Source organism: Morone saxatilis, unplaced genomic scaffold, assembly GCF_004916995.1.
Source record: "Morone saxatilis isolate NCDOM2014 unplaced genomic scaffold, NCSU_SB_2.0 Contig20, whole genome shotgun sequence".
Lineage (NCBI taxonomy): Eukaryota > Metazoa > Chordata > Actinopteri > Moronidae > Morone > Morone saxatilis.
Window position 1 is genome coordinate 24,519,917 of NW_023339763.1, and position 14,581 is coordinate 24,534,497.

General features: G+C 38.7%; 2 protein-coding genes across 2 annotated transcripts in view; both read left to right on the forward strand.

Annotated features, from left to right (window-relative positions):
• The window catches only part of LOC118331132 (histone H2B 5), a 1,235-nt gene extending 402 nt beyond the window's left edge, over nt 1–833 (forward strand). Inside the window, exon 1 of the mRNA XM_035665902.1 lies at nt 1–833. This exon is cut by the window's left edge and continues 402 nt beyond it. Coding sequence (XP_035521795.1) covers nt 1–73 — 73 coding nt within the window. The 3' untranslated portion in view covers nt 74–833.
• Nucleotides 834–4,497: 3,664 nt separating this feature from the next.
• Nucleotides 4,498–12,363, forward strand: si:ch73-261i21.5 (zona pellucida-like domain-containing protein 1). The gene is made up of 10 exons (XM_035666056.1): nt 4,498–4,591; nt 5,910–6,136; nt 6,219–6,403; nt 8,154–8,226; nt 9,143–9,240; nt 9,355–9,435; nt 9,879–10,050; nt 10,832–10,940; nt 11,092–11,112; nt 12,206–12,363. Exons 1-10 carry the CDS (start codon nt 4,498–4,500, stop codon nt 12,361–12,363), a joined length of 1,218 nt encoding a protein of 405 aa, XP_035521949.1.
• The last annotated feature ends 2,218 nt before the right edge of the window (nt 12,364–14,581 follow it).

The following is a 14,581-nucleotide window of genomic DNA, read 5'->3' on the forward strand; positions in this document are numbered from 1 at the left end:
GCCCGGGGAGCTGGCCAAGCACGCCGTGTCCGAGGGCACCAAGGCCGTGACCAAGTACACCAGCTCCAAATAGAGGCTGGACGGAGGGGGGACAACAGTCACCAAATCACCAAGACGCTGTGTAGCCCCCCTTCACTGTGTCGGCTGTTTACTTACCAAAACAGCGTTTGTGATTTTGCACCATTGACGGTTTTCTGAAGAGACTGATTGCCAACTGAACCCAGGCCTTATGCTGAACGTCTTGAGATTCATTGGAAGTGTAGCCTGCCATTTTGTTTTAACTCAGTTTTTTTCTGAGCTGTGTACTGTTTTTAACAAATAATTTAATAAATCCAGAACGAATGTAAGTCGGTGCTCTTAAAACTGAGTGTCCTTTGCTTTGCACCATTGTAATGCTGATTTGTATACATGCACCTCAGAAAATTACCGGCAGACTCAACTGTATGTAATGGCACAGTGAAAACAGAGTGAGATTAACACTGTAATTTACTACCAGTGAGTAGTTTTGCTTCTACCTGTAGTCTGGTGGTAGAATTAATCCACAGCTGGGGGAGAGACAGTATTATGACTGGAAGAGCTGTTATAGAGCGACATCTATTGGTAGCTGGAGTTAATGTGGGGAAAGAGTGCAGGTGCATGTACACATTAGGGTTATTATGGGGCAAGGACTCATAATTGGTGTGTTTGCCAGTTAAAATCAAAACCAAGCATTCAATCCAGTGTTGTTCACAACTGCCTTCTATATGCTTCTGTTGAGTGGGAGCTAATAATGGTTCTGTAAATATCTATCAATCTATGCTTGATAATATGAGATATAAAAGTGATAAACTGAATTATTTTTGTAATTAAATGTCTTCCCATTATTCCAACATACTCCCTTTCAGAGGGAATAAATGAAGACTGGGCAGACAGTGCGGTTGCACTAAGGTCCATGGGAGGGGGTAGGGGTAGATCTAAAGAAATATTTGTAGGGTGTCCAAAGGGTGGCATGGAGATTTTAAGGGATGCCCGAAATATCTGTTGATTTAATCACAAACAATCACATATCAATATTTGCTTGGAAAAGTCCCCAAATGAAGATCGAAGACAAACATTATTGTGGCACATTAATAAAGTTGAATATCTAAAGGTGGCATTAGAAATCAATACATTGTTTACTTTCCAAATCTTCACACATTTTTCCAAATAAATGTCTGCTTCCATTAAACATAACACTGAATTCATTCAGTTTGAAATGTGGCCATAAGAGATCATTCAATTAATTTGTTTTTTAACATGTTATTTAAAAAATGAATAAAAATGAATGTGTTAAATATGACAGCGTTTGACATCAAACTGGAATGGCAAGGGGATCAGGGCCATAAAGCTAGAATAATAATAATAAAGCCCTACTTTTGGTGGTGCCCTGGTAGCTCACCAGGTAGAGCGTGCGCCCCATGTACCAAGGCTAAGTCCTTACCGCAGTGGCCTGGGTACCATTCCAACCTGCAGCCCTTTGCTGCATGTTGTCCTTTCTCTCTCTTCCCCCATTTCCTGACTCTCTTCAACTGTCTTGGAAATTCCAGAATTCATCATGAGAAATTGTCCAAATAGCAAGGAAGCTCCACATATAAAATCCAATCACAAACCTTTGGATAATGTCTCAGAAGTGATAAAGGGAAAGAAATATTGCCATCATCAAGTGCAGTAAATCCTCATCTCCTCAAATCATAATCCACAGATGGAGAATGGTGTACATATCACATACTGTAGTTACGGCTGTACTGATAGCGTCTTTATGTAAAAGGGGTGGGCATAAAAACAGGAACACCTTAACAATAATACAATTCAATTAAGTAGCCAGGCAATAAATCCAATATCATAAGATTATATAAATTCATGTTATTGTTCGATCCAACAACATTAAGGTCACATCCTCACTGTTTTATCTCGGAGATTTACATTCTTTTCCAGCTGATTCCAGTATTTTTAGACTTACTATATATTTAAACGTACTACAAGGAGTTTTTAACTGTTTAGGAAACAGCCTCAATTTAATACTGATGCGTCTGTATGACATCTTTATTGTCTTTACTTGGCCAATAAAGAAACAGAATATGATAGGATTTAATTTCAAGTAATTCCATTTGCATTCAATAAATCTTAACCATATATGATTAAGGACATCGGTGACGTTAATTGATGGCTAATATTCAACAAAAGCAAAACAGAATCTTTGTAATTTCACACAGATCCTGTTACCGCAGTGTACAAAGAAAGGAGCAGCTCCAATCAGGAATTAACTGGATGTTAAGGTTGTTGTGCCCTTAGGTGATGGAAACCAAAGACAGTGTTGGACAGGGAATATAACCTTAACAGGTTCAAAGTCTTTCTTTAATGAGAGAACCTGCTCCTGTTTCATAGTCTACTTTTGGACCAGACTGAAAGAATGGAACTTTTTTAAGAATGGATTAAATCTTGTACAAACTTATAGATTTCTCAGTAAGAAAGCTTTTGTCAATAAAACAACGAATATTGAGATGGATGTAGCAGATGCTCCAGATGTGAGAGAACCAAACACGAGAGAGGAATTTCATGTGACATAGAAACATCCTAACACGATGTCCCCCTCAAGCTTCAGTGGCCAGGATTAAGAAAAAGCAGATCTTGGAGTCACCTGTGCTAATAATCCACTCACATATGATTATGGCTGCTGAATGGGAAAACAGACGGACAGGATACCTACTTAATGCTAATCTCCATGTGTAAGCTCACCTCTACTACTATTGTTCAGATCAGGTCTCAGGGTTCCTGGAGGGGATCTGGGAGTGGGGGGGATTCGTGGTTCGGGTGACAGATGTAGGAGGTTTTTGTTTGGCAGGGCGTGCCTTTCTCTCCAAGTGTGAGATGGTGGCCAGGAGACCTAATTTCTGAACAAAGAATGGTAGCCCCTGGCAGAAGTGGAGGGGTGTGAAAAAAAAATCTGCACTTAAGTGGAGCAGAATTTATACCATCAACTTTTTTAGGTGCTCCTACGTAAATATGGCCGAAACAATTCAGGAGGTATTAATGTTTTAGTGATGTAATGTCTTCGGGACAGGTTGCCTTATAAGTAGGTAGATTTTTTTCTTACAGATATTTAAGGGTTTTGTAGTTTCATATGGATTTTGTTCTGACTGTACATGCCTACTTTTAAGATATTTTTGTAAAATTCTACCATAATATGTTAGTGACCAACTGAGTTGTGAGTCTTTTCTCGTCCATATACCAGTCCAAAAGAAGAAAGAAAAGAATCCCAACAATGATCTTTTCTCAACCCTATAGTCATTTCTTTCTCTTTTAAATCAAATCCATCTGTGTTGACGTAATTTATTGTACATTAGGACTCTTGCCTTACAAAAACAATGGCAGTTGAGGTCATTGCTGAAATGACAAGTTAAATTTATAGCTACTATAGCATAATGTTCCACCAGACCAAGGACACTCCATATAGGTTCACCTATTGTTCCGAATCTGTCAGATGATCCGGTTGTTGGGTCCAACCAGCTTGTGTTGCTCTCTTACCTTTCCCTTTCTTCTCAGTGGGCTTCCTGTGAACTCCTTTTGGCTGGAAAGGAGGCCACTATAAATCCTGAAGTCATGAAGGTAAGAGCAGACACAGAGAATACAAACTGAGGTGGGGCAACACTCTTTGGCCACAAAAGGTAAGAAAATCTTATCAAGAGAAATCTCATATTATATTAGTTTTTGAGTGGTTATAAGATATATTGATTTTATTGTTTCATCTGCAGCTTGTACCTTTGATTTCTTATTTTTTTATGTTACAAAGCCTCCCCACAAAAGTCTATACTGCTTCTATAATCACTACATTTTAGTTTTTAAATGTCTCATTTTACTGCAAAAATGAACCTAAAAAATAATATGTATAAATTGTCACACATTCAGAGCAATGAATGGACTAGTCCCGGTTTACTCTATATCTTCCACCCAATGATGTACAGTAGCCATGCTAGAAAAAGACAAACCAATCAGTATCACGTTACAAGATAAGAGTTTAACTTATTATTATAACATCATTTCTTGTTAGAAACATGTTTTTTTTTAACAATAAACTTAACGTTATAACAAGACAAATAGTATATTGTTATAAGAAAAATTCTTATTATAATGTGAAATGTACTATTTCATAACAATAAGTAATCACATGAAACGTTTCATGTTATAACAAGCTAAATAGTGTATTGTGATAAAAAGAAATGTTTCTTGTTCTAATGTGATACATTTGTAAGTCATAATAACGTGAAAATATATTGTTGGATATAAAAAAAACATCTTGTTATAACAATAAACTTTTCATGTTATAAAGTGAAATAGATCAATTTAATGTTTCTGGTGTGGCAGCAATAGGCTTCCATAATGCTGCTACAACTGCTGCTGCTTCGACTCTTTAACATGATCCAGTAGAGAGGAGATCACTTCTGATTTCTTTCATCTGCTTTTACCAGCAGTTTGACAAAAATGTGGCTGGCCCTTCTTACGTATCACCTTGCCACACTTTTTCTCGCCCAATGTCAAAATCCATGCATCGGACACCCCACATTCAAGAGTCCAGGTCAGTAAAACTATCAGTTCTCACTTTCTCATCCTTTCCTTCCATCCCCATCCTGCACCCTCCCTTCCTTTCACACTTGTTTTTCTTCTGCAAGGTAGTCTGGCTATCTGAGGAGTGTGTCTTTATGGGGATGACGGAGTTTGAAAATGGAGCTTGTTGTTGACTACTGGAGTTTAATATAACATAAGCTACAGTATATGAAGGTATTATTTTCCTGCAGGTGCATTCCTCGAGGGAGAAAAAAAAGGGTAATATTCTCTACTGCATGCAACCATAGTTGGATGTTTTCTAGCTGTTTTGCATTGATAATGTAAAACTGAAGTTATAGGACTAAGATAAAAATTGTGGCAAGATGGGGTAACCTTCAAAAGGTACTTTGAGAAGTTTTATGACAAATGATGATGTGTAAAATTGCCAAATTTTGGAGCAAAAAATTCACAAATAAAGCACATATAAAACTGTTGCAATACAGTACAGCACTTTGGTAGCCCAGTAAAGCTAGCCGACTTCAACTGGTCAAAGCAACAGAGGAAGAGTTATCCCAACTTTTGAGTCCAGTGCCAAAAACACTGAATTCTACATTTCCAGTAATGCAACTTGATAGCGTGTTGGTTATGAAGTGGGAGGAGCACTGGTTCTGAAAGTATTTTGCTCCATTCTATATTCCCATTTCAATTTTTTTCCTGGATGATGTAACGATTCTACACCTAGTTATGATGATAAGTTTAAAAATAAATATAATAAATATTTTCTAACACAACTCATTGTTCTGATCATTCTGCTCATGATCTGATCAACCAAGGCGTTAGGCCCTGACAAATGAAGCAAAACTTTTTTATAAACAGGGATAGAAACACTGCATTTCAATTAAGGTGGGGTTTATTTACTTTAGTTGCTGCTGATTGGGTAACACCTCTGACTAAATGAGAGAAAAAATGTAGCTTAAAATCCATTGCATACTATTTCGAAGAAATGTGTTGTTCAAGCTGGAAACCGTAGCAAAACTGTTTTCAAACTGACCATGCCCCAGGAGGGTTCCAACAACAACTCCAGTTTGTTAAAAAAATATGACCCTAAAGCCCAATCCAAAACCTAATTTATCAGACTATAGCTGCTCCAGAGCAACAGAAAACACCATACAACTGTTTTCGCAGATTGTGCATACACACTCAGCATGTGACATACACACTCAGCATGTGGAAATAAATCGGGGGGGAGTGCCCCTTTCAGAAGTCAGTTCTGCAGTAATCTGTCCCTTGGAGACAGACTGAGTCATGTTCAAAATCCTAAAGTCTAGTCTCATCCTCGCTCTGTTCAGATAACTCAGACATTGAGGTCCTCTGTGGCTCTCAGAATGTGGATCTCCAGATCCTCCTGTGTCCCATCTACTTCAATGGATACAATGAGTCACTGCTGGCCCTCAACTCAGAGCACTCCAAACATCAGTGTAAAGGGACTCCGGACTGGTCGGTGGACCCGCCCGTTGTCAGATTCAACTTCTCCATCACAGAGGAGGCCATTTCTGCCTGCTCCAGCCAGCTGACAGTAGGTTATCTAAACCTGGAAACACCTAGCAGATCACACAACAGTTTCCTACTTGACAAACTCAACATGTTTTCCCTCAAAGGTCACTGAGGAGGCGGGAACAGGACTGTTTGCAGACTTCTCCCATGTCCAGTACATAACCATCTCAGGCATGATTTGCTCTACGGACCCCACCACAGGAGCCATCACCTATCACCAAGAGGTGATGTACAGGTTCTCTTGCCGCTACCCGCTGCAGTACCTGGTCAACAATACTCAGATGAGCGTGTAAGTTGCATTTGAAATAAAAGTGCACACTTAATTACTATTTTCAGTTTTTCTGTGCTCCCCATGGTACACTCCTAAACTGTGCTCGTTTTGCTAATGAAAGATCAATTATTCTTTGGTGTTGTGGTTGTTATTAAAATCTTTCTATATTATTCCAATGTTTATAAGCCTCATTTAATGCTGCTCTAAACCAGAAGTATTCTGTCATACAGGAAGAGATGTGTTTTACCAGTTTTTCCAGTTTGGAATAAGTAGAAGGAGAACTGAGCAGTGATACCCACCGGGACTCAAATCCATGGTTGAGTCAGTCATTATCCTTTCTATTATCACTAAGAGGTGAAAAGAACAGGCTACATCACATAGTAAACCTGGCCAGTACAAGGCGAAAATGTGTTAAAAGGATATTTTGGGTTTTTTGAAGTGGGGTTGGATGAGGTACGTATGCACAGTCACTGTATTACATACAGAAGATGGTGGTCAGCCATCAGGAGTACCAACACAGAAGCTAAGCAATGTACTGCTGTGGGTGGGGGCATTATTACACACGGGTAATGTTGTGCTGTCAAGTATTCAAAGTTGTCATTTAAAATTCAAAAACTGGGCACCCGTTACCTCAGTTGTTGGAGCTGGTGACCCATGTATGAGTTGCTGCAGCGGCCCAGGATTGAATCACACACATTCATACATTGATGGCAGAGGCTGCCATGCAATGAGCCAACAGCTCATCACAAACAGAAACTACTCCTATTCGTACACTCACATATGCATGGCACGGCATCAGGAGCAATTTGAGTTTCAGTATCTTACACAGGGAAGAGCCAGCAATTTAACCACCAACCTTCTACCTCCTGAACCACACCCACCCCCACAACTACAATTATATAGAAATAGCCAATCTTCTCACTGATGGTCTTGTTTGTTTATGTAGGTCATATAGCGGCATCAGTATTCATCTATATATTTTGGTGGGCTTTTATTGCCTTTAATGGATAGTGACAACTGATAGTGACAGGAATCAGGTGAGAGAGAGGGGATGACAAGCAGTAAAGGGCCACCGGTCAGATTCGAATCCTGGGCCACTGCACCCACTACATGGGTGTGCCAGCTCTACCAGGTGAGCTATTCGGGCGCCCTGAGTGATCAGTATTAGACGGAAAAAATGATCCCTACACTGGACAATGCATTTGCAAATCACTGATGACAGTGTGAATAGTTAATTCCTCACTAGCAAATGGGAAATAAATAGATTAAAGTAATCACAGTAGTTGTGTGTCAAATTAAATCAATAGAAATGAGAGTAAATGTATTTAGCTCTGGATAGTAAGGGTTAAGTCATGTTTTTAATTTCTTATATTAAAACATGTTTGTGTGAATGAACCTCAGCTCAGGTTGACTATATGTAAGAAAGTGTCATGTTATGGTCATACACTGCCCTCCTCACACCTTGCACAACAACTTGTCTCCCTCTTATTTTCCACCCTTGGGTCTCACGCTTGTCACATTTAGATTAAAAGAAATGATGTAAATAAAAAAGAAATGATCAAGTTACCATATTTGGTTATGCTTCATGGAACAGCCAGTGTCTTCAGAGGTGTCAGTTACTCCCGTGTCTAGTTTCAGTAGGGCTCGAATCTCACCTTGGTGTGTTGTTCCTTTATGTATCAGATGAAAGATGACCTGGTTGTTGACAACTTGGGTTTTTTCCTTCAACAATTTCCAGCTGTTGACAAAAAATGTTTTTGTCCAACAGGTCTGGGGTCAGTCTGGCAGTCAAAGACAATAACGGAAGTTTCGTCAGCACACTGAGCATGCGACTCTATGCGGTAAGAAGAGTGAGGTCTCAGCAGAAAATCAAGGAAACCATGTACAAGAAAAACTACACTGTTGCTCCTCTAACTTCAGAGGGTTAGGAAGACATTAAATCACACACTATTACTGAAATATATTTGGCAAAACAGCTGGTCAATATAGTCTGATTGGCCAATATAACAAAGACTAAGATAGCCATGGAATTATTTTAGTTGAAATGAATGATAAAAAGACAATTATTAGCAAGTGAGCCAAGTGAGCCATTGCAACATCCAAGTTATTATCATATAATATATTATATCATATAATATTATCATATATAAAATGTGTCTGGAGTCAATCTTCATTGAACTCTTAGTATAAAAGCAATTGAGCATATTTCCCAGTATGTCAAACTATCCGTTTAATCTTTCCGTCTAGGGCATTTATTGATTATTTACGGTTGTTGGATATGGGTTAAGGAGATGGGGTGGCTGGTTATGGCAGAGGGAAGGTGGAATGGAGGATGGTAAGACGAAGGGAGGGAGAGCTGGCTGCAAACAGACCAGGATCTTGAGACGTTGGAAAAAGAACAAAACACAAAGAAACTGAATACTAAAGACATGACTGTGTTTGCCTGTGTTTCGGCTTGAAGTAAATTCTGAAGGTTTACAGTAATTTACGCTGACTTGGAGCCTCATCTATCATTTCAGGCCATGAAATGGTCATAAAATTACTTAATGTCTTTGGAGTTTCCTTTATTTTATCATTTTAATTACTTAACAGGTATATAAAGTAGAGTTGAGTTTCTTTCAACATGACTGATGACTCGCTAAATTAAAATCCAGTGGTGTGGAGGGCTGGGCAACTTTAAGCTGATACTGGAACTCAAAGAACTTGTGTATCAATCTAAACAACATCCTTATCTCTTTTCTGTTATTGGGCATATAGGACGATAGCTACTCTTCCGTGCTGCAGATTCCACCAGTGGGCCTGGAGCTAAAGACCAGGATCTTTGTAGAAGTAAAGGCGTCCAACCTTACAAACAGGTACTTCACACACGTTTTAGCTGAAGGAGACCAAACATGATTTGCACAATAAAGAGCATACTGACATTTCAATCTCAAATATCTGGTAAAAAATTACTAATTCCTCCTTTGCAGGTTCAACGTGCTCCTAGACCGATGTTACGCCACAACCTCACCTTTCCCCGTCAACACCTCATATCATGATCTCTTTGTTGGGTGGGTTATCAGCGCACAGAGATACAGAAAGTGAAACAACTTGACTCAACAACTTGAAGCTTTTTGACACAGGGACAATGCTTAGAAATAAAGATGCACTAACAAGATTTTTCTGAGTATCCACATCAGTTTCACAGTTTACAAAATACAATAAAATATGTCTGCTTTGAACCTTCCAGGGGGGTGCTCCATACGGAAAATTAATCAACACTTTTGGTCCTATTCTTAGTATTCCTATTATATATGCAAGTTTATGAAAAACCTCTATAAGCAGGAGGGACAGGTTATCAATTTTACGTGATAAAAGCAGCTGTGAACCAGGCCCATGCTAAACCAGAGGGCATCCCCTCTGCTGTTCAGAATCTCTGAATTTTTGTCAGACTGAAACCTGGTAGAAACCCCTGAAGAACAGGACAAAAACATAACCATCTGTCCTCTTCAAGGTGTAACCGAGATGGCCAGACAATAATGGGAGTCAACGGACAGCAGCAGGAAGCACGCTTCTCCTTTGAGGCTTTCCGCTTTATCCAAAATTCAGACACAACTTTCTCCATGTACTACGTGCACTGCGCTACCAGGCTCTGTGTGAACTCCTTCTGCCCAAACCTCGTCCAGGTCAGATTCTGCCTCCAGGTGCTACACACATCACAAATGCAAACATGTCACATACATGTATTGAACCAGCCTGTAAAAACCCTGCATTACATTCAATGTTTTTTTATTCCAGATTTTTACAATATCTACCCATGGTAATGGTCAGAAAATATTGTGTTTGGCTTTGACATGATGCAAATTCTCACTCTCCTGCTACATACCCTGACTTTCTGCCTGGCTACGTATAGCACACGCTATGATATTATACTATGAATCTAGATGTAAATTTTCATGTACAGTAGTTATTGTATTTTCATGGAAAGCTGACATTTGACTGCTACTCAAATACAGCCCAGTCTCATGTCAAAAGGATTAAGAGACCCGCCAATCTGCCAGCGGGTCCCGTTTTATTAGTGTCAGTGTATATAGAGCAACAAGAACATTTGGAAAATGCGCGGTGGATTGATGGTTCAAACAAACACAGAACTCTCACTGAGGAAAACGCTAAACAAAAGTCAACGATTCTCAGGTACCATCCTTTCCTAAAAATAAGCAAGTAGTTTTGTGACCTAACTGCCTCTTCAGCAAGCTTTATTTGAAAATGTAAGCAGATATTGCACATTTATTAGTGCTAACTTGATCGCAGAATGAGCATGTGTTGAAAACGTGATACTGCCAATTTTGTATTTCATGCTTGGCATGATACTGGTTTGCAAATACTATTATTACATTCTAACAGCCTAGGGTACTTTATTTCTGCTAGAAAACTGTCCAAAATGATAATCACCTGATTCACCTGCAGAACTGCACCAACTCGAGGAGGCGCCGAAGTGTCAGCGACAACCAGGGCACCAAAGTCAGCGACATGGCCACCATCACCTCAGGCCCCATCACTACCCGCCTAGACAACGGTGAGGATGGTCTTGATAGGATGACGCCTCAGAATATTGAGATAGCGAGAAGTAACGAAGAATCATACCTGTCAAATATCAGTCTGCATAAGTTAATTGGAGGGTTCTTTCGGTCATGAACTAACTGAAGGTTTCTCTTGTTCTCTTGCAGGGAATCTGATGACATCTGGAGGTATGCATACACTGTCAACATGAGTTTATTCCCTGTACTTTTATCAAACAAAACAGATGACGAGATCATTGACAACAACATCATTAGGTTATCCTGATCATATACACACAAGTTATTAAGGCTCACAGGGAATAATAGGATGCAGTGTAAGTGAATTTATCCAAAGTCAATGGTTGGACAAAGAATCCTCACCTGCCAAATGGGGCCTCTTCCTAGAGGCTGTCCTGTCACTGCATGAAGTGAGTGAGAATGTCGGATTTCCTCTTTTTGAGAAGGGTCTATTTGCTTACAGACTACATGACACACCCACTTTACTACACAGATAGCGTCCTGGATTAACATACTTATTTGAACCCAAACCACAATATTTTCCTAAATTTAAGAGGTACTTTAGGTGCCCTTTAGGGGTGTCATGTAGAAGGCGTATCCTGTAATACTGTGTACCCACAGATAGACCTAGTTAGAATTTTTTGACCCAGTCCCCCCCAATTCTGGTGTCAGAAAGGTGTGGAGGAGTGGGTTGCTGAATTTGTTTAACTGTCTGACAAACACTTCTGATGGAGCATACTGGTACCTTAAGCATTACGGTTAGAACAGAGGAACAAATTACAATGTGAAAACCCAGTGACAATAGCAATGAACAATGAACCAACAAAAAATTATTAACTTATCATTATCAAGGATGCCTTTCAGGGCAGTCTCCCCTGAAAGGCATCATTGTTGCACTTGGTTGTTAATACAAACAGTGAAGAAAGTGTGTGAGAAGAATTGTTGGATTGACTGTTTCGGAAAGCCAACAATCTTTCTATACCGGAAAGGTGTGAAGAGAAAGGAGTTTTAGACATTGTTCCGAATGCGTGATCTGGCTAGCACTTTGTTTGAAGTATAGCTACTGACCCCCTTTGAGGGAGCCAGCTGAGACAGTTCATCTGATTAGAATGTATGTACTGGAAGGATGATCAGGGAAACCAATTGTCTTGAGAGCTAAATACATACATGTATTACATAAATACAGTTTCCATCATGCTCATTGATATATAAACTGTACATTGCTATACGTGGTCTAATCCTTAGAGTTTCTTTCCTTTCCCAGGTGCTCAGCAGACTCATATGAACAGCAGCATGCTGGCTGTTTCAGTCATGGCAGGCATCGTCGGAGCCATCTGTCTTACTCTAGTGGCTTTCATTGTTCACCAGATGTACAACTCTAAAATCAGTTCCAACAAGACAATCCTGTACCCACAACAGTGACAAAGGGTGAATACATCTTGAAAAGGATTTTGTCATGTTTCATTCTCTCATACTATATGGCCTACAGTATCATGGGAGCATTGTGATAACTAACTGAGAGCAAAAGTCTCTTTCTTCTGCATTAATTGTTGGTCTTATAAAATAAAGGTTCCTTTAAATAACCATACGATAGTAGAAGACCACAAAGTTGTATCTTGTAATCTATCAATTTAACCTTAAGTGCTTTCATTTAGCCCAGAAAGGATTGTTAACAGGTTAACAAACAGTCTCAATTTAATACTGATGCCTCTGTATGACCTACATAAAAGCAAACAAGACCACCAGAGAGAAGATTTAAGCTTAGAAGAGCTAATTCTAAATCAATGAAATCAATGAAACAAGGCAGTGGAAACACTACTACAGAATCAATACAAAATGAAAGTTCCTTGAAAGAGTCTCATATTTACTGTTGTCTGACAGGATTCAAGTACTTAAGTACAATTTTGAGGTACTTTTAGTTATATTTTACTTCATTAGCCTACATTTCAACAGGATATATTGTACTCCACAGCTACAGTTAAGATTTTATATAAAAAACATGATAATCTCATGAAACACGGTAATAAACCACTGGTTCCCAACCTTTTTGGCTCATTTCAGAGGTTCTAATGACACATATGGATTTGAAATATATGAAAGTGTTCCCAATTTCTTCACACCGCTTTGCACAGTTTAAAAAAAGGGTTTTCTGATGCATTATATCAGTTTGGCATTACTGTGGTTTTTAATAAAGTGGTTCTATATGTCTGCAGTGGTAGAAAGTAACTGAGTAGATTAGGCTCAGGAAGAATTCAAACAAACAAGGCGATGGAAACACTACCGCTTTTGTCCACAGGGATCTCAATTTTACTGATGGCTATTCTTCAGTGATATCGAGTTAATCCTCTCCCACCAACAAAGCAGACAGAAACAACAGCACACACATGTACTCTAACTATACATTACAGCCTTGGACACTGCTTTAGGCTGTTCATGTTTTACTGGGTAATGGAACTGAGGGTAATGGTTATTTGTTACTAAAGCAGGGTGATAGGTAGCTCACATTCAGGGTTTTTATAAAAAAATACTTTTATAACTATTAAAGCTTCAGAAGTCTATGTATTTCTGAATCTAATGAATGTGTTTGACAAAACTGTAACTGTCATTATTAATGGTGAATATTTATGGTGTTTCTTAATAATCCATTTAAAAGATGTCAGAAAACTGATGTATAAAGCTACAATACTGTACTTTTATATTGGTATTTCTAAAATTAAAACATTTATTTTTGTCTGCATGTGTCATACCTTTCATGAGTGCATGCAAATAGGTTATTTAATTCCCTCAAGAGAGTTTGGGCTAGCTGTAAAGCCTGGAGAAAAATATGTAAACTACAGCAGTGTAACATGCTGTATTGTGTCAATTTAATTTTCATAACATGATCTTTGGCTGTTCGCTGTTTTATTTTCAGGTCAGTCCTTGTAGCAGTGTGTCAATGTGACACAGGCAGGTATACATTCATCACTTACTTGTCTTAACTCAGTAGCTGACACAAAGGGGTGATGCAAGACATTCTGTAGGATCCATGGACAAAGCCTGGGACAGTAGAGGTGGCAAAGGAAAAAGAGATTTCAAGATAATATACATTTTCTTACAGGAGGAATAAAACCTATAAATTAGCTTTATCAATTACAATAACAGGAACACTTTTCATTCAGAATGCAAACTCAAAGCAACTTTTCACTTTCTCTGAACTTTAAATTTTTTAACACAATGAATTGTAAATGTTTTTTTCAGTATTTTAGGTATGACAGTACAGACATGGAAAAACTACAAAGATCAGTTTTTTTTTAAACTTTTGATTAAACATTTCAGTGACTGTGATGCAATTTAGCAGGAAGCTAGCTGCCATTACAATATTCAATGCTAGAGTTAATTGCATAAACCTCCAGTTAGCATTTATTATAAATGTTAAGAAAAACTGAAGATAAGGTATAATAGAGTACAGCAGTGGAAGGATATTAAATGGTCTGATTTATGGATCAGCCTTGCAACAAAAGGTTGAACAAGACATTCTTTTTCTTTGTTAATATCATTTTTGGTCAGGTATTTTAGTGGAAAAAGTATTTTTCTGGAGCAAAGTGAACAAATTACAAAGCTGAATGGTATTGGCTTAAAGGGACAGTTCACCCCAAATCAA

What these genes read in the sequence shown, in the direction of transcription:
- si:ch73-261i21.5 (XM_035666056.1), top strand. Translation starts at nt 4,498, where the DNA reads ATGTGGCTGGCCCTTCTTACGTATCACCTTGCCACACTTTTTCTCGCC. An exon ending in GCGTCCAACCTTACAAACAG is followed by an intron (nt 9,241 to 9,354) that starts GTACTTCACACA and finishes CCTCCTTTGCAG; the next exon opens with GTTCAACGTGCTCCTAGACC. An exon ending in TATCATGATCTCTTTGTTGG is followed by an intron (nt 9,436 to 9,878) that starts GTGGGTTATCAG and finishes GTCCTCTTCAAG; the next exon opens with GTGTAACCGAGATGGCCAGA.